This window comes from Tiliqua scincoides, chromosome 3 (assembly GCF_035046505.1).
Source record: "Tiliqua scincoides isolate rTilSci1 chromosome 3, rTilSci1.hap2, whole genome shotgun sequence".
Taxonomy (NCBI): domain Eukaryota; kingdom Metazoa; phylum Chordata; class Lepidosauria; order Squamata; family Scincidae; genus Tiliqua; species Tiliqua scincoides.
Window position 1 is genome coordinate 44,229,520 of NC_089823.1, and position 24,992 is coordinate 44,254,511.

Sequence of the window (24,992 nt, forward strand, 5' to 3'; positions counted from 1 at the left end):
GCAGAGTAGACTATTCAAACAAAAGTACAGGAAGAGCAAATGATAAAAACTAAGGTAGGAAGGCTAACTAAAACAACAGTTTTCAACCTCAAGCAGAAGGCCAACAGAGAAGGCTCAGAGCTCAACTCCTCTGGGAGTTCCATATCACTGCTGCTACAGAGAAGGACGTTCCCACTATTGCCACCAATCAAGCTTCAGCCATAGACAGCAGCCAGAGAAAGCTCACCTCTAGACCGAGACCGTCCTCTTCCTCTGTTGCTTTGTGCAACTTCACTTGCTTCTTCAAACCATCTTGACAACATGTCGGACATCCTTTGCATTAATGAGATGTTCGGGCTCTGTTCCCCTGTATATAAAGGAGATTAGGTAAAGCCTACTCTGCAAAGTCGCACGGTATACTTTCACTTAATGAAAAAGCAGTGAAAAGATGGAACATTTACATCCCTATAGAGTGAAAATAATTTATTAAGAAGACACTAAATTGAGATGCAATCTGAAATTTTTGGTCAGACTGAAATCTAGTCTAGGATGGAATAGCATTCTCACCAAAAGACCAGTTCTGCAGCCTGGGAGTATTCTTGGATTCATCTTGGCTCTTGTGAGTTGTGGTCAGGAATACTTTTGAATAGCTTTGGCTGCTGTACCAGCTGCAACCTTTTCTGGGGAAGAGCTGACCATTTTCACACATGCCATGACCATATCAATCAGGAACACTGCAACACCTGCTATGTCAGCTACTTCATACAGGTGGATGCAGAAAGAATACTGTCAGGGGCACATTATTTGATCTGCACTGGTATCTGATTTGCTTCTGAGCCCAATTCAAAGTCCTGCTTATTCTCTTTAAGTATCTAAATCAGCAATTTTCAACTGCTGTGCTGGCACTCTGGGAGTTTGGGGGAGTGGTCATTTATTAATTGGACCACTGGAATTTAGAGAGGGCAGAACGCATGACATTCTTCAGTAAGCTATTGTTTGGATCGGGTGTGTTATTCTCTATATGCATTAGTGCAATATTTTTGTTTGTTATTTATATATCTTAATACTCGTTTTTAAAGGGATAAAATATATTCTTAAAAAATTGATGGTGTGCCTTGACAATTTTAGTGCCTTGTCAGTGTGCCATGAGATGAAAAAAACAAGATAAACAGTTCATCACATGGTAAAAACTACTCCTGGGTCACATTACTTCCAATTACACATGTGGGCTGCATAACTGATTGCTCCCCATACATTGAGACATTCTTAATAAAGCAGTGGAAACTCAACTTAGAAGGACTTGCCCACTGGGTAGGAAGAACTGTAGCAGCCTACTGTCTAACTTCAGGTTAAATGCAGGAACTCAGCACTAACAGCATAACAGTTGCACATTTGACTGTAAAGTAAGCCACAGAACATGTGAATATGGAATGCAAATGTATGATAGAACAGTTGGACAGCTTTCGTAGTAAAATGCTCTAATACACTGGAAATAAGGGCCATAATGCCAAAATATGGCTCAATAGTAACTTACCACATACATTCTAGTAAAGGCCTATAACTTTACTGATTTGAAAGATCTCAAGCTCATTTGATGCTAGTCAGAACTGGTCAGAAAAGGTTCTACTAGAAAAGCCTGAAAGTTGGAATTTGTAAATATGGACTTTAAAAGGTCACTTTAAAGCACAAGATATTCTTACATATACACACACACACAGTGAGACTGACCAGCAGGTTTATTTATTTATTGGATTGTATAACAGTCCAAGCATTCTTATTTCTGTTATCTTTATTTATAGAAATAAGTATGCTTGGACTGTTATACAATGGGTGGCATCTCAGCTAGTGCTTCCACTGCTCAGAGCTCCCTCCATAAACACAGAGTACTCTCTGTGAATAGAAGGAGTGTTCTGATCACAGAAGGGGTCCTTCCTTTCATGAAGGGAGGTTCCATTCATAGAGATTGTGACAGCGAAAGTGCTAGCTGGGATACCACCCAAACTCTTCTATTTTATAGCTAAGACAAAAAATAAGGTTCTGACTTCATAGATGCCACAATACATTTTAATAGATACAATTACATTATGGGTTGTATCCTAAGAAGTGTAAGGAAATGGAAGCACCTGAACTTCCCCACTTCCTTCTCAGAACAGCAGCCCCCAAAACATTAAGGGGATTCTCCAGAACAGGACTAGATGGGGTACAGAAGCCTGTAGGATTAAGGGACATAGGCAACAATCCCTCCCTGCACAAAGTGCCTTCCAGTCACAGAAGAATGTGTCACAATTCATAAAGTAGCTATCAAATATTGTCAGAGTGCTTTTCCTGTGAGTAAGACAGTCTAAATCTTAATTAAGAGTAAGTCTAAATCTTAATTAACACAATGGGCTTACTTCTGAGTAAAATAAATAACACTGTTTCCAAACACCTCTATAATTATCATGTAGGGCTATATTCTAACTCCTCCTTCTGTGATTCATAAGGCACTGCAGGACATCTACTTTAGGCACATTTGCATTTACACATTTTAATTTGACTTTAACAGTGCCTAAAATTCACAACATTACAGGATTATATTCTAATGTTAGTGATATTGGACAAATTTTGGAACAATTTCACAGGCCTACAAAATTGAGGGTCAAAAAGGTTTTTCCCCAAACTTTATGGTGGTTTGATATGAATTTGGGGTGCCAATTCCAAAAATGGCATCCGTTTTGCCCTATCACGTCTAGTTTTAAAGATATAGTATTGCCTCAATAGTGAATGGTTCAAGCAGCTTCCTCATGAGGAAGCCATGGTGTAGGTTTCCTCATGAGGAAGCTGCTTGAACCATTCATTAAAGAGGCTATGCCATGTCTCCAAAACTAGATGTGACAGGGCAAAATGGATGCCATATTTGGAATCAGTACCCCAAATATACCCAGGAATTGGTGTAACATTTAAGGAAGCAAAATGTGTGTTCGCCTGTGTTTTGGATAAGAAACAAGGATCTTGTAAAACAAAACAAAGTTACCATCTCTTTCTCGTTCACTTTCAGGCCTTGCTCTTGGTCCGGTATCTGACCAATCTCCTCTTAGTCGCAAACGTTTGACAGGAGGCTGCCTTAACTAGAGAAACAAGGACAAGCAAGAACATTGAAAATGTACTTGTTTTATTCCATTACTAACAACAAATGTTGAGAAAGCAAAAGCAGGAGATGTGAGGCCCAATGCAAAACATGTTTGTGGGACTCCCTATTCCACAGGGGCCCCAACCCATCAGAATGAGAGGCAGTGACAAGGCATCTGGCAGTGGCATCACCGCCAACAGCTTCTGGGGGCTCCAATTTCAAGCCAATCAGCTCCAGGGACAGGCAGGAGCGAGGGCCGCCCAGTGGTAATTGTCTGCTCATTGCGCTCTCCTTGCAACGCCATGGCACGGAACATTCCATGCCAGAGCGTCAGCTACAGAGGTAGGTGCCAGCTGCTCCACTCCGCCTCAGTGCATGACCCCTTGAGGCACGTGGTCCATTTTGGCCAAATTGCCCAAATGCCCTGATACTTTTATTGCATGTATATTTTTAAAATTCCTATCAAATAAAATGAACTGGAAACCCTGGTTTTAAAATTAATTCAACTTGCAAAGAAGACCTACAGAGCCAATATGGATATCATGGGATTGATCTCTTCTCCACGGCCTTGGATGGAACGAACTAACTGGGAACATCATAGGGTTCAGCCAATGGGATTTTTTACTTTGAGCACCAAACCCTTATGCCATATCACAAACTGCTTTTCACACTGCTTTTTCTCAAAAGAAATTTGCCATGTAGCATAATGGACTATTGTTCAATCAACAGATGTCCAAAGCTTCCTTGGTGCACAGAACTAGCCACAGAGTTCTTTAGATCCAGGTCAAATTAAAGATCAGGAGCAGGCTGCAGGGCTGTATGTTCCCTCCTTGCAGCCAACTGAATTGCTAGGAACCTCTTGACCTGGGTTAAGGAAAACATCAGTACAGATGTTAATTGCGGTTAAAACAGGTTCCTTGCTTAAAGTCACTCCTTTTTGGATTGTTTAACAGCTATATGGTAAATGTGCCTAGCTATATTGTCCACCACAGAAAAATGACACACTTGGGTAATTTTAGTAATTATTCAAACTCTGCCACTAGAAAACTCTACGAGACACTAATATCTATAGAAACACAGAGTTAACTGTTTTACTAAAATCGTATTACAGTTCGCACTTTAAAAAAGTACTCTCATTACAGTCAAAAATGAATAGTGAAAGAGTGACTCCTTTCATAATTCCAAATCATTAGCAAGCAATCATTATTCCAAATCATTAGCAATCATTCCAAATCATTAGCATAATTCCAGAATCATTAGCAAGACAACCAAAGCAACATGGCACTGTTGACCAATATTTTAAGTTTTCCAACTCTTTCAATACATGTTTTGAGGGTGAAAACATTTTTCAAATGCTTCAGAAGATTTCCACAGTTTCAAAAGGGATTTGCCATAAGATACTTAGATATAGAAGGGGCTGCTTTTCAGCAAACAAGCGTTTAGGCATGTGAGAAACTAGAGCAATTCTAACCATTCTAGCCACCTTGGGTGCCCATAAATAAATAAATAAATAAATAAATTTTGTAGAATTTATAGCTATAATCGTATCAATAAATGTCAGGTTCTACAATCTAGCTACGTAATATTGTATATTATATCTGAAGAAACTATTACAGAGTTTACATGTAGCTTGTTAACATCTTAGGCTGCAATCCTAACCACACTTTACTGAGAGTAAGCCCCATTGAACAAAATAGGACTTATTTCTGAGTAGACCTGGTTAGGATTGTGCCCTTAATTTTCCTTTTTCTATCATATGTAGGGTACAACACATTTTTGGGAAAGTAGTATTGAGGGATTCTTACAAATAATGCCAGATGAACTCTTCAAGTTGCTATTTCTGTCTTCAAGAAAACATGATGTTATCAACACATGGCTGCTTCTATATCTAGAGTAGAATTTCATATTGGTAAACTAATCCAGAAAGGTTCTGCAGTCATAGCACGGAACAGACTGGTAACTCTGGATAGTCAGTTTAGATATGAAGACACTCGGAATACCTATTCATCATGGCATATCAGACATTTCCTAAGCTTACGACTCATGATTTAATATTAAGAATGTTCTTTCTTGAGTGATACAGGCAATCAACTAAGAACAACAGAGCACTAAAATTGTGTTGAAAAGATAAGAAGGAAAGCCAGTCACATCTTATTTGGCCTTTTTGATAGCCACCTGATGTGAACAAATTTGGTTGCCTATATGTCACTTACATGGCTGTGTGTCCGTTGCAGCCAAAAGAGTATATTTCATAGTGTTATTCAAACATTAATTATACATGTGATATTGTTTAAAGAAATTTTTATTGCAATATAATTCATAGTTGCTTCATTTACTTGGGTAAACAATCTGCACAAAACAGAAAATTTTCACGTCAGTCACCCCCATATTTCTTTTCCTCTTCTCACTTTTTCACATTTGATCCGTAGACTCTAAGTGTATAGGAAGAGTTCCTTCTTGTACATGTTTAAATATTAAAAAATTTTGTTAAAAAATTTTGAGTGTCTAAAATAATTATAGCGTATTTCTAACACACTGAGTGCCCTACTTAAGTACAGGTTAGGTTCCTGGTATCTAACTTAAGTGAAAACATAAGGTTCTTGCCAGCCTAGCATCATTGTGCCTGTGTGAAAGCACCACCAAAATAGATACCACACCAATGCAAATGCATCTGCCCATAATTCAGGAAGCCAGTGTAATTCCAAAGACTTGTCTGTGGGCAAAAGCATAACTGTTGGGTTTCCACTGAGTCAAAGCAATTACAACACAGAAGGGTACTGTCATAAAAAATATTCCTTCGGTCTTAATTTTCAGTCACAATCATTATTATAAGATTTAGACTAAAATTTTGTTTGCTTTTTTAAAGAGAGTAGATAGCAGCTGTAGGAGGCCTTGATCAAATTCAGCTCTAATCCTCCCCCCTTCAACTTGATAGTGGTAAATGGTAGTTGTGATTTGTTGTTCTGTTGTTGGAATCACTTCCATTCAGGATCCACTTTTTCTCATATAGTGTTAATTCTCCCCTTCATCCCGCATTATCTCAGCTCTCTCTGGGCCCAATCAGTCTTGGCTAAGCTGAGTGTTTCCTACATTCTCTCTCTCCCTTCTACCCACAGGAATCCCCAGATTTTCAATGTTATTGAGCTGGTTGTCTCAAAGCAGCTTTTTGCTTTACTGAAGTCTTCGCAACTGCATTTGTTCCAAAGCCCCAACCAAGACCATTCACAAACATCTAAGTTTGGGATGTTCTATAAGCAATTACTCCTTTGAACAGATGCTTCCTGGTTGTATTAACATGGTTTGATGTTATATGCGAAATAACACAGAAGTATATACATTAATTCATTCAAGAGGGAACCTTCAGATCAACTTTCAGATAAGAACATAGTTCAGATAAGAACATAGTTAATTCATTCTTTTTTATCACAGAAGTTAGTCTTACAGCATATATTTTTGCCTATTTACTTCTCTAGGTAGGATCAGAATCATAAAGTAAATCCTCCTCTGATAATGAAACATCTAATTAACTAGATTAAATTTATATTAAAATAATCGCATAAAAATCATATAGCACCTGCTATTTTAAAAATATTTCTTAAGAACGTTTTCACCGCTACTATCCAATGTTAATATTTGTGATTGCAACAGTCACCCTTGAACACGCACCTCTTCTCTTCTCTCTTCTGCAGAAGGAGTTTTAAGTTCTCTAGCAGTATCGTCCTTAGGATCAAACAAATAAATGTAGTCTGAAGAGTAGCTCACTAGAATTTCTTGGCCATCTTCACTGTAGCACAAAGATGTTACCCTGCAGGATTTGTTGCTAAGATGGGGAGGAACAAAACGTGCCACCAATCCCGTAGTACCCCGGCCTGAATAATTACCTGCATAAAAAAGTATAAATTACATTTCCATTGCACACATATAATATAATCCCATCTAGCACTGAGTTGCAACAATGGGAGAAGGGTATTCGGGAGCTGCAAACTTCACCTCTGCTCTTCATTATCTTTCACAGGGGTCACAAACGGTTTTGCTCATTCAGTGTGAGGGAAATGCTTCCTGCCCTCATTTTGAATTGACCTCATGACACATTCACACATCCAACTGGCTAAGTGCTTATGTTGTTACATCATCGCACCAGCTACATAATCCCCAATTGGCTGGGATCAAATATCCTGGAAGGGTATTACCAAAACAGCTATTGATCAGGCAGCAAATGTCAAACAGCTATGAAGGTACACCTACTTCTGTACAATCTGGCTCATCTCCTTAGGTCATGGGAGAATTTCCTTTTACAAGTGCCATCACCTAGGGAGGTGCAAGGGGCGGTGGCAAGAAACAGAGCCTTCTCCGTAGTAGCACCAACCCTATGGCACTCCATCCCTCTTGATTTAAGAACTGCTCACTCTTTGGAGACTTCCAGCAAGTTCTGAAGACACTTTTGTTTAGACAAGCCTTCTGAGCTCTTGGCTTTATTAAAATGATATCTCACTTTACAGGCAAAGGGCCCAATCCTCAACTTGGCCAGTGCTGGTGCCGAGTGTTGGGTAGCTATAAATGTGTTGGGTAGCACCAGTGTTGGGTGCTATAAATGTGCCGTAAAGCACATTTCCAGCACCCATAGAGTGCCAGCACTAGGACCGCACCAGTCAGGTGCGGGAAGAGGACACACCACCACTGGGGGCAAGTTCAACCGCCGGACAGCGGTACAGCCTCTGGGGGGCAGTAAGAGGGCAGAAGCAGGGCATGGGGAGGGAGGGACCAGGGCGGTGGGGGTAAGATTAGCAGAGCTCTGCTCCACAGTATCCTGACCTCTATGTCAGACCGGAAGTGCCGACCGAGTTCTCAACCCTGCGTCGACAAAATAACTGGCGCAGATTTGAGAAACCCCACTGCAGGACTTGAGGCTTTCCCCAGGGGGCTGTGTTCATTGGATCCGGACCACTCAGTTTGCCCTTCGCAATGGACCAAGGCATGTTTGCCTAAACACACGATGTCATTCAGTTTCACTTTCCATTAGCGCTCAATGCATTTTGCTTGTCTGCTATCAGCTTTGCAACACACCCATAATCAGTTGTGACCACAGATTGAGTAACCCTGAACTAACTATTCAACTAAAGGGTGAAAGACATTATTATAAATAAAATAGCCATAGGCTTTTTTTTTTAAAGAAATATACTTTCAATAAAAGGCCTCATTGAAGTTCATGACCTATACAAAACTCATGGTACCTATCCAAAAGCAGGTTATTTTATAATATCATAACTATGCTCCTACCTGTTGCTCTTGTACCAAGCATCCGCCGATCATATATCCTTACCGAGCTATCAGAGCAACCGACTGCAAGATAATATGGTATTGAAGGACAAATAGCTACAGAAGTGGCAGCCCTCCTACAGTTTATTAAAATATCCTAAAACAAAAGGAAAATACTGCACTTGTTTAAAAAGCACAACAGCAGCATTAAGCCTACCAAGTAAAATCAAGGTCATTTTTTTTAAAGAACTAAATTTAGCCCTCATTAACATAGATTTTAAGCATGCTACTTAAAGGCATACATGAAAGACGACTACAATGGTGTTAACAAGAAGCATGCATGACCAACAACTTCCAAATGTATCAACAATTATCTGGCAAACGTTTAGACTTTCCTGAAGAAAACAGGTCAGAATATGAATAGTAAGGTATTGCCTAAGCTGTTTTATGAGGATTGAGCTAGATCAGATGTATGTACAGGTAATTGGATGTAAAAGCAATGCAATGAGATTAAGAACCAAAAATAGTTTCAACATAAAAGGGAACAATACTAATGACAGAGTATAAGATGGGACAAAGTATAGATGAGAAAAATGCATACTTGGAAGTAACACTTGACCATCAAAGTGAATATTTTTACAAGTTGGACTATAATTACTAAAGTGAACTTGGCAGATTTCTCTCATATCTAAGTAATTCCTACACTGTTTTCATACACTGAAATAGATGGTGGTTCTGTAACTGTATTTATTATGAAGCTGTTCACCTCTGAAATAAAATTTATTAAAGGCAAGTGTGAATCCAGACCTATGGAAAAAAAACCAAATGTAAAAAACCCTGCCAAATAGTTTCACAAGTATCCCAAGCAAAACTGAACCTATTTAAAAAAAAAAACAATTTTCTTCCTTTTATATAGCTGCATCCTCTTGTATCTAGGTCATCACCCTAGAATCTTTAATCTAATCAGTCATGACTATTAGATCTCAGACTATATACACTATGGCTCTTTATTCACACTCTTTTATAGAATCATCTCTTACATCTTTACAATCTTCTTTTGTGCAATTTGTCTTGATTCTAGTATCAAACCATCTTACAGTGCCATCTTCCCCACAAGACAGGAAAGTATAGGGATCATTTGGGACCGTCATTATCTGCAACATAAAAAACGTATATTTAATATGGCACAAACTAGTAGTTGCTTATGAAATAAAAGCCAGGATCTTAAACTGTGTAACTACTTCTGTAGACCTAGCTGGTTTGAGATTTATTTTTCTTGAGCTGTTCTTGATATTACTAATTCATTATTTATACAGTGCCATCAATGTACGTGGCACTTTGCTCTCCCCAGGGGGATGACAAACCAGATAGAGAAGGAGAACAACAGATGAAGGGGAGAGAAGTGCAGACAAGGGAAGAAAGAGAAAACAGGTGATTGTTTCAGTTACACATAGCAAGTTTAGTTACAGTAGGGAAGCTGTGCCAAGGGCATGACGGTTAGCTAGCTCAAAGTAAAAACAAATCCACATAATACAGTATATGGCAGCCTTTGAGAAAGTCTGATGGGTCTCTTTAGATCTTGGCACAAGCACTTTTCAAGATCAAATCAGTTTCTATGCACATTGAGAAGTATTGCTTTACAATGACTTATCTAATTCTAAAAATGTTTATGAATTACTTTAATTGAATCAGCCTCTAAAAACATAAGAACAGCCCCACTGGATCAGGCCATAGGCCCATCTAGTCCAGCTTCCTGTATCTCACAGCACCCTCACCAAATGCCCCAGGGAGCACACCTGATAACAAGAGACCTGCATCCTGGTGCCCTCCCTTGCATCTGACATAGCCCATTTCTAAAATCAGGAGGTTGCACATACACATCATGGTTTGTAACCTGTAATGGATTTTTCCTCCAGAAACTTGTCCAATCCCCTTTTAAAGGCACAAGAGGCTTAAACATAGAAAATATTTTAAAAGTTTATATAAAGAATGACAAGACTGCATTACATTACAACTATACTGCAAAGTCTAAAGGGGGATGGTTCTTAAGGATCTAAAGGCAAGATATAAATAGAAAAGTTAAAGCAATTACAAAATCAGACTTATGCAGTCTCCTTAAATAATGAAGACAAAGATAATTTTATCTGGACTAGAAGATGATTCATTTGCTTTATCTTTAGATTGTACAATTATCAAAAGTTGAAGTAATTCATAACTTTATAACAATAAAACAGAATATAGATTAAGTTGCTGTACCTCATAAGTAGTTCCATAGTGGCATGTAAATTGGCACTGTCTGTTTGTTTCAACATCTTGCTCTACATTAGTATAAAAAATGACCCCATCTCCAGAACAGGACACAATCTGTTTATCATTGGTACACGGTAAGAATTTTGCACTAAAAATATTTGCCCTGTGTCCTGAGCGAATGGTGGTTAAAACCTAGAAAACAAGGGATACGAGATCAACATTTTTCATAATAGTTTAAAAATGGAAATGCATCTCTTCCATCTTATTCCAAAAAAGCATGAAGCAGGCTACCATAATAACTAGAATGGTGTAATGGTTCGGAAGTTGGACTAGGTTCAAACTGCTGCTCAGCCATGAAGCTTCCTGGGTGACCTTGGGTTAGTTACTCAGCCACACCTACCTAACAGGGCTGTTGTGAAGACAAAAGAAAGAAAAGGGCAGTATAAAATGTGAAATAAAAAAATTTGTATTTCACATTATCTTCAGAAACTCACTATATCTGAAGTCGATCAAATTGAAATGTGAATATTTGTTTAGAATCACTCCAACAAGCACCCTCAGAGCAGATTTTTGAATCTTGCATCGAACTAGTAAAACTCATTTGTAAGTACAGGTCAACCTTGTTACACACTGACTTGAAAAAATGCTTTAAAATTATTTTTAAATTTTAAAATCACAGTTTAAAAAACTGCTTTTTACTGTTGTAGAGAGACAGTCATGCAAGTGATTACGAGTATAACCTAATTATCCACAGATTTTTCTATCTTAAAGCTGATGAGAAGTACCCTTTAAACAAAAGAAAAAGTAGTTTAACAATAGCCTCCTTAATGAGAGAGATGGCAGCCTGGTGACAATCCATCAATCATTCTCTTTCTGGGCTTCACTCCTCCCTTCCCCCTGAGCACATGAAAGAAGGCTAAATGGCAGTGATTAACACTGGGCTCCTGGTGAAGGGAGGGATTGCTGCCTCCTAGGGAAACCTAAGTGACTAGAGAGAGACTGACTGCCTCTGTGTGCATTTCAAAAGGTCAACAAGGTTGTTTTTCAATCACCTGAGCAAAGGAACTTTGTGTTTTAAATTGATTTGCTTTAGGTTTTTTTGCCATCCAGGAATAATGAGATATCATCCTGGTAGGCCTTATTGGTTGTACCCTGAGTTCTCATTCAACTCATATAAGGAGGCTTGTTCACCTGGAAATGATAGTGCGAAGGTCTTACACACAGAAATATGAACTGAATCCTAACTTTGTTTGGTACTTGTGCAGTAGGTTGCATAAGATGTCATACAGAAAATTATCAGGACCTCATATGTGTTTCCACATATGGAACAGCTGAAAACGTAATCTCATTTCTGCTTGTGCTCTTTAGCAAATAACCATATGTGTTTTGTGAAATCAACAACTCTCTCACGTAAGACAGATTGAGTCATTTCTCCTACAGAACAAGCTTTCATAATTCAAAATGGATACAAGATGACTGATTAGGGAACATGATTTGTACCATGCAAACTGGTATCAGTTATAATGTGATAGTTCTTTTGTTTATTGTTGACTGTCTCAAGAGAGAGAAGTGGGAGAATTGGGGTGACAGCAGAGCTGGAAACAGGAAGAGCAAAGGAAAGAAGCTGGCAGCAGAAATTGCAGGTGACGCCAGTTTTTCTTGATCCAGCCACCTCTACTGGCGCACTTGAGCTGCCATCAGCTTTAACAGCTGCAGGCAGAACAGGGAAACAGGAAGGGCTCCCACTAGGGCCAGCTTCTTCCTCGCCACGGGCTCTCTGATGCAATCTCCATGCCACCCAGTCTGTGATGCTGCTTGGCAAACAAGTCTTGCTCTTCCCACCCCTTGCTTGCTTGCTCGCATGGGACTAAGCCCTCTTGGTTCAGTCCTCAGTAAATGTGTTAAGGATAATTTGTCACGTTTACAATCACATACGTTCACTTCCCTCAAGGAGAAAGCTGAAGGTGCTTTCTGAGATTGGGAATATTGGCCACAATCCATAAACCCTTGAGTGCTTTTACAGATAAAGACAAAGGCTGGCATCATGCACATTCTCAGTCAACTGAAAGTCAATGGTCAACATAAACATTGTTCCATGCAGCTCAGCAATGACGCATGGCCATCATCACCAAGTGTCATCTGAAGATGGCATCATGACCCAATGTCATGCAGCATAAGAGTTCGCACACCAGCATGGACCCCTTATAGGAAACAGTGCCCATACCTCCTTTTCTTTCCATTTAAAAAATTGTTTTTATAACACTAGGTTCCTTAGGATTACAACTACTGTGTTACAGCTAGTTATTTTTTTAAAATTTGAAGTAACACTATAATGCAAAATTAGCATCAAAACACGAAATAAAATGATTTTTACTAATAAAACGAAATAACCCCAATTTTACCCCTCTCAGCATTGCCTCATGGTCCTAGTTCCTTTACAAATGAGTCACAGATGCTTCTTCAGAGCCTCTGAAGGCCAGAAAAATTCAGCAAGGCATCAGGGGTTCATTTATCTTATTGGCAGCTCACAAGTCTCCACTGCTAGATGGCTTCAGCTTTCATTCAGCAATATCTACCTCAAGCAAGTAAACCATGGCTTTCAGAAGGCACCATTCCTCTCCTAGGGGCTTATTCTCATAGCCCCATCATCCAACTGCAAGAAGATGAGGTGCTGGGTGTTGCACGCAAGCACACAAGCTGAGGTTGTGTGATGAAAGGTTGTTCCTACCACTTTGTGCTAAAAGAATTCTTGGCTGGTCAAGTAAAATTGCCTATTGATGTATGCTATGGATTCCCTCCTGTAAATATTGGTCTATGCCACTGTCCTGGACCCTGCAAGGATATTCTACATTTGTATGATTTTGCATGGGGGTTTTTTTGCGCTATTTTGCATGCCCCCCCTTCTGCATTGAAGCAGCTGCATTTTTTCCTGTGCTGTTTTAAATGCCATCGTCCTTGCTTCCTAAAACACCCTGCCAGGAACTCTGGAATGCTTTCACCTGAATGTCTTCACCTGCTTTCAGTATATCACCTTCCCAGTGCATGTATACACTATCTGAACACAACAAGTAAAATTTTAAGAAATGTTAACTTGAAATAAAGGCAACCCACTTTTTGCATTTTCTAATTTTTTTATTTACTGAAATTTGTGAAAAAATAACACCAAAAAATACCTCTAGTTATAGCAGAATAGACTAAAAGTGTAACAGAGACATCCATGGATACATAGGGTTACCAGATATTAAGTGGGACAGAGTGCATATTAGCCATTATATAGAAGAGGGAATTTTGGCAGCACAGCTCAACATGGAAGGGTTTAAAAAGCTGCACATGCCAAAATTCCCTCTTCTATACAATGGTTAAAGGTACTGGCACTCTGTCCCACTTTGTACCTGGTAACCCTATGGATGCCACACATGAAAAAGAAACCCTTACTATAATACATGCAGAACCTTACTACAATACATGCAATTTCATATGCAATAATGTGTGAGAAGAAAGGAAACCATCTTACCTTTCTGCTATATGGATTAGTAATTACAAGATTTGTATCATCGGAGCCAGATAAAATATATTCACCAGTATCATTCCAGCAAATTGTATTCACCTGTGGCAAATATTTAACACAAAAAGTAATTTTAAGAAGAAAAAATGTTAAGAGATAATAACGTGCACTAACTACTGAGCAGCCACAAAGTTCCTATGCATGAGATTGTGTGGATCTGGAATTGAATCCTACACAGTGACTTTGTGGCAACCCCTGTACCAGGTCTGATATTTTAAAACATGGGTCTCCAAAGTATAGCCCGCTGGCCACATCTTGCCCGTGGAGACAGTCCACCTGGCCCCAGAGATCCATCAGCTCCCCCATTTGCAAAGATATATTTTCTTCCCCCCCTTTCCTTCCGTTACTTTGAAAGTGCTTTGAACTGGTTTGCAAGGAGATCTTTTCCTCCCCCCCTTCTCTCTCTAATGTATTTATTTATTTAAATTTAAATTGTAAAGTTATTTATTTATTTTTCTGGCCCTCAACACCTTGTCAGGTATATGATGTGGCCCTCCTGTTGAAATGTTTGGAGACTCCTGCTCTAAAACACCCTTGAAGATAAGCGGTCAGGGTTTTTAACAGACGTTTTTTCACTATAAATGTGATCATTTAGAATAGGTTTTTCTTCCACATGATCAAGCTGCCTGTAAGGTCATCTTAAAAGTACCAGTATAGTAAAGTTGCAAACCTACAGACACACTGGTGGGAAAAAATTCTATTGAACTGAATGGGACCTACCTCCGAGTAGACATGCCTAGGATTGTATTATAAGATCATGGATTATTTTTAATTCACGATCTTATAACGCAGGAGTGGGCAAACTTTCAACTTTAGAGATCCAGGACCTTTAACAATTGTGTAGGAGAGAGAATTTCAGCAGGTACAGCTTGTCATCTGCGACATAGCAAGCTGCACCTGCTGAAATTCCCACCTCTATACAATTGTTAAATGTCCAGGATCCCTAAAGTTGAAAGTTTTACCACCCCTTATAGTTAAATCCTTGGCATGTCTAATCAGAAGTGGGTCCCATTCAGTTCAATAGAACTTTCTCCCACAGGTGTGTCTGTAGTATTGCAGCTTTACTATACTGTACTTTTAAGATGAAACTTACAAGCAACTTGATCTCGTGGAAGAAAGACCTATTTTAAGTGACCACATTTATTGTAATTTTATCCATGACAAAACGAGCATGTGTTTGCAGTATACTTTTTGATTTTTATTGTTGCTGAACTGAAGATTCAGTTGCTTGTATTTTAAGCCACTGAATCTTTAGTTCAGCTACAATAAAATAAAACCACGAAGTATACTGCAAAAACATACTCATTTTGCCATGGAAAGTACAGCTCAAGAATATTTAATCTTGTTTAAGCACTGTTTCTAAAAACAAATTACACATATACACATAAGTAGTCACTTACACAGCCATCATGCACATTCAGTGTTGCTTCAAGTTTTAATCTTTGGATAAATTCTCTTCTTCCTGCAAACAAAATCAGCAAACACATTTTAGTACTTACAGCACAAACTACATTTTAACTGTTTATCTTGAATGCATTGCTCTAATCTTTCTTTCTACAACATTTATTGCATTGCATCTAAAACAGATGGGAAAATCCAACGCAGCTCAACTCAAGTCAAGTTGCCATGTCACCATCCCCCGTGAATCAACTCAAAAAGAGTCCTAACAGGGGCACTTTCCAAGTCTCCGAATCACCCCTTAATGACTCTAAACGACTTGAATCGAGTTGCCCCCCCTTTAAAAAGCCTACTGCAGAGAAAATGAGGCTGCTGCCGGGCTCTGTGTGCGTGTTGGAGTTTTCTTTCAACACTCCCCAGATATTAGGAGGAATGAGTGGGACTGCGAGAAAACCGAGACAGAAACAGCAAGAGGGAGGAGGGTCACGCGCAGCTGGGAGGCTTACCAGGGTGACCCAACCCTACTCAGAAGTATCCCGCTGCAGTCAATCATTCAATGAGGTTCCCGCTCCCTGACAGCCACGGTGGAAAGCGTGAACACTATGAACCGCCTTCTCTGCCTCCCTTCCCTGCCTCCCTTTAATTTACCTCATTGATAAATTAAAGATCAATAAGTCACCGGGCCCTGATGGCATCCACCCAAGACTTACTAAGGAATTGAAGACTGAAGTTGCAGATCTCTTGACTAAGATATGCAACTTGTCCCTCAAAACGGCCACGGTGCCAGAAGATTGGAGGACAGCAAATGTCACGCCTGTCTTTACAAAGGGAAAGAGGGGGGACCTGGGAAACTATAGGCCGCTCAGTCTAACATCTATACCGGGTAAGATGGTGGAATGCCTCATCAAAGATAGAATCTCAAAACACATAGATGAACAGGCCTTGCTAAGGGAGAATCAGCATGGCTTCTGTAAGGGTAAGTCTTGCCTCACGAACCTTATAGAATTCTTTGAAAAGGTCAACAGGCATGTGGATGCGGGAGAACCCATGGACAATATATATCTGAACTTTCAGAAGGCATTCGACACGGTCCCTCACCAAAGGTTACTGAAAAAACTCCACAGTCAGGAAATTAGAGGACAGGTCCTCTCATGGATTGAGAACTGCTTGAAGGCCAGGAAACAGAGAGTGGGTGTCAATGGGCAATTTTCACAATGGAGAGAAGTGAAAAGCGGTGTGCCCCAAGGATCTGTCCTGGGACTGGTGCTTTTCAACCTCTTCATAAATGACCTGGAGACAGGATTGAGCAGTGAGGTGGCTAAGTTTGCAGACGACACCAAACTTTTCTGAGTGGTGAAGACCAGAAGTGATTGTGAGGAGCTCCAGAAGGATCTCTCCAGACTGGCAGAATGGGCAACAAAATGGCAGATGCGCTTCAATGTCAGTAAGTGTAAAGTCATGCACATTGGGGCAAAAAATCAAAACTTTAGATATAGGCTGATGGGTTCTGAGCTGCCTGTGACAGATCAGGAGAGAGATCTTGGGGTAGTGGTGGACAGGTCGATGAAAGTGTCGACCCAATGTGCGGTAGCAGTAAAGAAGGCCAATTCTATGCTTGGGATCATTAGGAAGGGTATTGAGAACAAAACGGCTAATATAATGCCATTGTACAAATCTATGGTAAGGTCACACCTGGAGTATTGTGTCCAGTTCTAGTTGCCGCATCTCAAAAAAGACATAGTGGAAATGGAAAAGGTGCAAAAGAGAGTGACTAAGATGATTACGGAGCTGGGGCACCTTCCTTATGAGGAAAGGCTACGGCGTTTGGGCCTCTTCAGCCTGGAAAAGAGACGCCTGAGGGCGGACATGATTGAGACATACAAAATTATGCAGGGGATGGACAGAGTGGATAGGGAGATGCTCTTTACACTCTCACGTAACACCAGAACCAGGGGACATCCACTAAAATTGAGTGTTGGGAAAGTTAGAACAGACAAAAGAAAATATTTCTTTACTCAGCGTGTGGTTGGTCTGTGGAACTTCTTGCCACAGGATGTGGTGATGGCGTCTGGCCTGGATGCCTTTAAAAGGGGATTGGACAAGTTTCTGGAAGAAAAATCCATTACGGGTTACAAGCTATGATGTGCATGTACAACCTCCTGATTTTAGAAATGGGCTATGTCAGAATGCCAGATGCAAGGGAGGGCACCAGAATGAGATCTCTTGTTATCTGGTGTGCTCCCTGGGGCATTTGGTGGGCCGCTGTGAGATACAGGAAGCTGGACTAGATGGGCCTATGGCCTGATCCAGTGGGGCTGTTCTTATGTTCTTAAATGGTCCTCCATACAAGTAAATTCTCAGAAGTAGAAGTGTCAGGCAAGAGCCTAGCACAGAACATTTTTTAATGTGGAAGGGGTTTGTGTGTGTGTGTGTGTGTGTGTTAAAATGGAAGACTACTTAGTTTTGCAAGCACCCATGCGGTCTTAGGATAGTACATCCAAGCACAAATTTTTCACTTCAGTCAGAACTTGGACTCGGTTCTTAGGCTTGCCCATGACCTACTGCAGGAAGCTTGATTGCTTATGTTTTGGCTAGCTGCTGAACAGCCATTTTCAACCACTATGCCATGGCACGCTGGTGTGCTATGGATAGTCTGCAGGTGTACCATGAGAGTTTGGGGGAGGGTCATTTGTTAGTAGGGCCACTGGGGGTTGTGAGCCCCTGCTGCCAATGGTGTGTCTTGTCAATTTTAGCACCTTCTCAGTGTGCCGTGAGAAGGAAAAGGTTGAAAATTACTGTGCTAGTGTTGGAAACGATATGCTATTTTGATCATGTTTTATATGTTCAAATAAAATACATGTTTTCAAGATCCCTTAATCCTATAAAACATTTTTAAGGCAAACTTTTTTTTAGGCAAAAAGCACTTTTCTCTTTATAGTGAAAATAATTTTATTTTCAAGTATGTTTACATTTTAAAAGTTTCATTTGGTTTGTTGCTGTATCATTGTTTACTTTGGTTGGTAGCTCAAGTGCCTGTAACATTATCAGCTACTAAACAGGAAAGTTATATTTAGCATGGTCACATTTAGGATCTGCGGTATTCCTGAAGGTGTAATAAATATATCAAGATTTCTGCAAACAAAATTGCCTCTGTTTACAGAAAAGGGTTTTATTTTCTGCACTGGAATGAGAGAAAGAAGTGTGTCTCAACAGTTAAAATGGACAAAATGAAACTTATTGTGATTTATCTTACGATTTAAAAGATCTTTTAGAATTTGTTTTTTTTTTTTTTTGCATCTTGAGAGCTCGCCTCTTCCTTTCAATGTCTCATAATGGCCAACTGTTACCCTGCAGATGCCTGATCTTGTCTGATCTTGGAAACTAAGCAGAGTCAGGCCTGGTTGGTACTTGGATGGGAGACCACCAGGGAGTACCAGGTGCTGTAGGCTTATACCATAGTCTTTCGAGACTGAAGGTTGCCAAACAATGGCCAATATATCTTAGGTACTATGTCTGAATTCTATTTGGGGTATTCCCCTTGTTTTCATCAGTATGTTAAACATGGGGATTGACCTGCCTGAATGAATCAACATTGTCTGTATTACAGAAATATCATTATTCAGTGATCCATTTTGCAAAGCAGTGAAACAAGATGGTACAATTTTTCTGAAAGTACTACAGTTCTGGAATCACTGTTCAGTACAACAAACTGGGAGTTTTACAATGTCAACATTGACAGTGAGCAGCTAGCCAGCGGACATTTTATGGAGAGAGAGTGTAAAAATCTATTAAAGTACTGTATTGTATTGGCAACCTTCAGTCTCGAAAGACTATGGTATCGCGCTCTGAAAGGTGGTTCTGGCACAGCGTCTAGTGGGGCTGAAAAGGCCAATCCCGGAGTGACAATCCCTTCCACACCGGGAGCAAGTGCAGTCTGTCCCTGGTCTGTCTCCCTGGCTATGGGCCTTCCTTCTTTACCTCTTTGCCTCAGACTGCTGGCAAAGTGTCTCTTCAAACTGGGAAAGGCAATGCTGCACAGCCTGCCTCCAAGAGGGCCGCTCAGAGGCCAGGGTTTCCCACTTGTTGAGGTCCAGTACTGTAATAGCATGTTTATTTTTTTGCCTGTGACTGTATTTAACTTAATAATGGGGCACTGGAATTGGAAAAAAAGTGCAACAGCTAGAGTAAAAAAAATTATATGACTAGACTGGCAATGTGTATCTTGAAAATAAAATGGATGCTACTGACTATTTCTTAGAAGGTTCTGTTAAAATCAGTACAGTAGCGAAGAAACTGAGAAGCTTAGTCTGTTTCGGCTAATATTTTTGGGGGTGAGTTCTTCAGAAAAGGCAGCATGAGCAGCTTGAATAGAATATAATCTATTCAATACTATTATAATTTCATTACTCAGTGAACTGTCAATGAAAACTAAGACCTTTATAGCTCAGCCATCGTGTTTGTTGTGAATTATATCAGCTACATATCAGTCATCAGTGCTAGATGGTGAAGAAAAATTATCTAGTAATCCAAAGAGACATGGAACAGTTTGTGTAAAATCACTTTGTGGCATTGTATCAAATGAAGAAATGAGATATGATGCAGGTGGTCTACAATGTATAATGTAGTTGGGTCAACTAAATAATTCGCTAGGAAAACACAGCAGACAAACTTCCCACCATTATGGATAGGATGGATCCCCAGAGATCAAAATGTTCCCTATGGCAAGTATAAAGTGTTCATGGTTAATCAGGTAATGAAACTGTTTGGTCAGTGATGGTAACAGTGCATCGAAAGTAAAATGGAATGGTATGACAGGAACAGATGTGTCTGATTTAAGCAATTCCTGTGTTTACAGAAACTATTTCTTTTATGTTGTTCAGTTTATTAAGTAAATATTTTGTGGATTCTAATGAGAAAGTCTGAAGGTCCAACCTGCAGGATTATTTGACTTACAGTTTGATATTATATTACAAGGGTCTGTGTGTCCATAGAAAATCTTGTTCCAGCAGCATAAATACTTCTAATGATGTATTATTATTATTATTATTATTGAATATGTGGAATCCAAGTGGAATGTGATGGAATGTGAAAGCAAGTGGAATGTTATATTCCTCAAGGACACAAGGGGAAAACTAGAACAATTTATTAATAATAATAATAGTACGTATTTATATATCACTTTTCAACAAAAATTTCACAAAGCGGTTTACAGAAAAAATCAAATAATTAATGGCTCAAATCTCAAATCAAATATATCAAATCTCATACGAATTGGTGTGTTTTCAGTCTGTTATGTGAGGGTAGAAAGTTTAAGCTCACTTTACTGAAATATATTCACTTATCTTTGAGATCCCCATGCAAAAGAGAACTATTTGCATATTGAAGAAAGTATGGATATCTGAATTAGGACTTATGATGAATATTTGCTCTAAAAATAAACTGATTATGGTGAAAATGAGAAATAGCTGGAACCGATCCTTACCAATAGGTTGATATAGAACAATTAATATTGTTGTTTAAGTCATAATCTTCACTTTTTGTATCATAGTAAATCTAGTGTGTTAAGTTACTCTATAAAAGGATATTTTACTTAAAACAGACAACTCATCTGGAAGTGTTCACTCTTGTCCTTGCTGATGACACAGTGGAATGTGATATTCCTCAAGAAAGGGACACAAGGGGAAAACTAGAACAATTTAAGTGCTGTGAAACCAGTAGGGCAATCTGCTCATGTTTGGGGACGGGTATGTATGCCTGCAACAGTGTACTGATTGGGTGATTGTGCACTATGGCTTTCCTATCTGGATCCTTTTTTGGGTTGCCCAGAACACAGTTGTCTAGAACAGGAGTGGGCAAATCCCGGCCCAAGGGCCATTTACAGCCCTTGAGAGCACCCAATCTCCAGTGAGCCTCTGACCTATCGGAGACGGTTGGAGCCTGCAGTGGCCTGCAACTGCCATCATGACTGCCAGATACAAGCTAGAGAAGGCCTTTTTATAGTCTCCATTTTTTTCTGCTTTTCCCTGGGCAGTATTTTAACACACACACCCGCCCACTGTCTCTGAACAACTTATGTCTCCATGTGGTTCTGGCTTGGTCTGCGTGTTTTCAGTGTGCAAGAGATGTGTGGCAGTTTGTAGCTCTCATGTGGTTCTACAAGCTTGTATTATTTCTCATGTGTATTATAAATAAGCTCAGTAAAATTCATTCAAGTTTCGTCTCTAATGTATTCATTTATGTAAATTTATTCAAATTTGCAATGTAAATTGATTCAGAGATGACATGACCCTCCTGCCAAAATGTTTGCCCACCCCTGGGCTAGAAAGAACTTGCACACTGCTGAGCAAATTCCATTGCCTTGTGGAAGACTCTGAAAAGGACTCAAGTCAGGGGCCTCTGCCTCAGCACTCATCCCCTCGCATGCAGACTTGAGTCTGCCTGTGTCGGGGTATGCTTACTTCACCACATGAAAAACCTAGTGGGGCCAGCATTCTGATGGGTGAGCAGCAGGGAAGTTCCAGCTGGGAGGCAGAAAAGGGTTAATGTGAGCAGGACCGGGGAGGCGGGACTGGTCTTTGTTTTCCCAACTCTGATAGGAAGGAAGGAACAGATGATCTTTGGACTGAGGATGGCATTTTCGTATTTCCATTGGCTGAGGGAGGTCAGGAGGAGGAGCCCAAGGGGGTTCTTACCTTATGATTGGCTGGGATTGGAAAAACATAAGAACAGCCCCACTGGATCAGGCCATAGGCCCATCTAGTCCAGCTTCCTGTATCTCACAGCGGCCCACCAAATGCCCCAGGGAGCACACCAGATAACAAGAGACCTCATCCTGTCCCCAGGTCATTTATGAAGAGGTTGAAAAGCACCGGTCCCAGGACAGATCCTTGGGGCACACCGCTTTTCACTTCTCTCCATTGTGAAAACTGCTTATTGACATCCACTCTCTGTTTCCTGGCCTCCAACCAGTTCTCAATCCAGGAGAGGACCTGTCCTCTAATTCCCGACTGTGGAGTTTTTTTAATAGCCTTTGGTGAGGGACCGTGTGGAACGCCTTCTAAAAGTCCAGATATATAATGTCTACGGGTTCTCCCGCATCCACATGCCTGTTGACCTTTTCAAAGAATTCTATAAGGTTCGTGAGGCAAGACTTACCCTTACAGAAGCCATGCTGATTCTCCCTCAGCAAGGCCTGTTCGTCTATGTGTTTTGAGATTCTATCTTTGATGAGACATTTCACCATCTTACCCGGTATAGATGTTACGCTGAGTGGCCTATAGTTTCCCAGGTCCCCCCTTTCCCTTTTTAAAGACAGGCGTGACATTTGCTGTCCTCCAATCTTCTGGCACCATGGCTGTTTTGAGGGACAAGTCGCATATTTCAGTCAAAAGATCAGCAACTTCATTCTTCAATTCCTTAATAAGTCTTGGGTGGATGCCACCAGGGCCCGGTGACTTATTGATCTTTAATTTATCAATGAGGTCTGAAATATCTTCTCTTTTAAGCACTATCTGACTTAATTCCTTGGTCAGGAGGGGCCATTCAGGCAGCAGTATCTGCCTGAGGTCTTCTGCCGTGAAGACAGAGGCAAAGAACTCATTTAATTTTTCTGCCATCTCTAAGTCTCCTTTTATCTCCCCTTTCCCTCCCTCACCATCCAGAGGGCCAACCGGTTCTCTGGCAGGTTTCCTGTTTCTAACACATTTGAAGAAGCTTTTATTATTCCCCTTAATGTTGCTGGCCATGCGTTCCTCATAGTCTCGCTTGGCCTCCCGTATCACCTTCTTACATTTCTTTTGCCACAGTTTATGTTCCTTTTTATTCTCCTCATTAGGGCAAGACTTCCATTTACGGAAGGAAGCTTCCTTGCCCTTTACAGCCTCTCTAACTTGGCTCATTGGCCATGCGGGCACCCTCCTGGATTTAGTGGAACCCTTCTTTCTTTGTGGTATACACCTCTGCTGGGCTTCTATTACTGTTGTTTTAAGCAGCCTCCATGCACTCTGGAGAGATTGGACTCTTTTTACCTTTCCTTTCAACCTCCTTCTAACCAGCCTCCTCATTTGAGGGAAGTCCGCCCGTCGGAAGTCAAGGGTTTTTGTGAGAGATTTGCCCGGTATTCTTCCCCCGACGTGCACGTCGAAACAGATCGCAGCACGATCACTGTTCCCCAACGGCTCCGTAACATTGATATCTCTAACCAGGTCCTGAGTACTGCACAATATTAAATCCAGAGTCACCTGTCCTCTGGTGGGCTCCATGACTAGCTGCTCTAAGGCACAGTCTAAGGCACAGTCATTTAAACATAGGAAACCCAACCTGGACTAGCACAGCATTGACACATGTTCACTACTTCAGTGAGAAGACAGACCTACTTCCCTCTTCTCTATATTCTTTGCTTAGGAATCATTATCTGTATGTATCTTGCAGCACCATAACTCTTTTCACCTTCAGCCCCATCTTTTCTCCCTATTACTCCCTTTTGTGTAACAAAGGTCAAATTATACTACTAAGAAAGGATTTATCACTCATACACTGGCCTTAGTCACATTACCATCCTGTCAAAAGGTGTTTAGATATGAATGCCAAATACATTATCTTATTCACAGATGCATGGCACAGTTCAGATAATTGCAGATGCAGTATAATGATTACCTCAGCCATGAAAGCAGCAGAGCAATGCCTGAAATTTGATAAGAGTCTAGAAATGTACTTGATGCAACATGTATGGCACTATTCTCCTCAGCATTAGTAATGACTGCAAGCTGGTATGCCATCTGCATTTATCCACAGGATCGTCTACTATATTGTAGCAATGCTATTTATTACATTTATATATTGCCTTTCTACCATGATGGAACTCAAGGCACCACATATCAGAGTCACAGTTTACCACTAAGGCACAGACCCGACTAAGACTTCCTTACCTTCAGCAGGGTTGCTGAATCAGGTGTCTTTAAACCATGCTCTGGGGTGAAGATGATGTTTAAGATTATTAATATACCGCAGACGCCCACCCATAGGTCGATCTCATAGATAAGTCGAGAGTAGGTTTTGAGTAAAAAAATCATGGAATTTTCTATGACCCTCAGATATGTCAGGGGTTGAACTTACAGGGGTGTCTGACTATAGTTTTGTCTGATTTTACATGAGGACAGATCCTGAAAAATAACCTACCAGTAACTGTTACCCAAGAACTGTACAGTCTCTAATTCATTAAAATCATAGTAAAGGACCATAAGATACAGTTTTATTCTTTTTTAAATTCTGGTCTTCACCACCTTTAGTAAACACTATCAGAGTAAGTGCACTGTAAACAACATACCAGTAAAACAGTGGTTCCCAACCTGGTATTCATGTACTCACAGGGGCACTCAACAGGACCTTTAAGGGTACTTAAAAAAAGAATTTAATAATGGCAGAAAAAGGCAGGTA

General features: G+C 40.3%; 1 protein-coding gene across 4 annotated transcripts in view; it reads right to left on the reverse strand.

Moving 5' to 3' along the window:
- DCAF6 (DDB1 and CUL4 associated factor 6) overlaps positions 1-24,992 on the reverse strand; it is a 63,864-nt gene that overhangs the window by 28,716 nt on the left and 10,156 nt on the right. For 3 of the 4 annotated variants that reach the window (XM_066620577.1, XM_066620576.1, XM_066620574.1), the window contains exons 2-9: positions 15,560-15,621; positions 14,109-14,201; positions 10,601-10,786; positions 9,385-9,498; positions 8,366-8,501; positions 6,755-6,969; positions 2,993-3,086; positions 227-346 (exon numbers count right to left, since the gene is read on the reverse strand). In XM_066620577.1, coding sequence (XP_066476674.1) covers positions 227-346; positions 2,993-3,086; positions 6,755-6,969; positions 8,366-8,501; positions 9,385-9,498; positions 10,601-10,786; positions 14,109-14,201; positions 15,560-15,621 — 1,020 coding nt within the window. Of the gene's footprint in view, positions 1-226; positions 347-2,992; positions 3,087-6,754; positions 6,970-8,365; positions 8,502-9,384; positions 9,499-10,600; positions 10,787-14,108; positions 14,202-15,559; positions 15,622-17,572; positions 17,636-24,992 lie in introns of those variants that run through there. The other variant, XM_066620578.1, reaches the window with a different exon arrangement.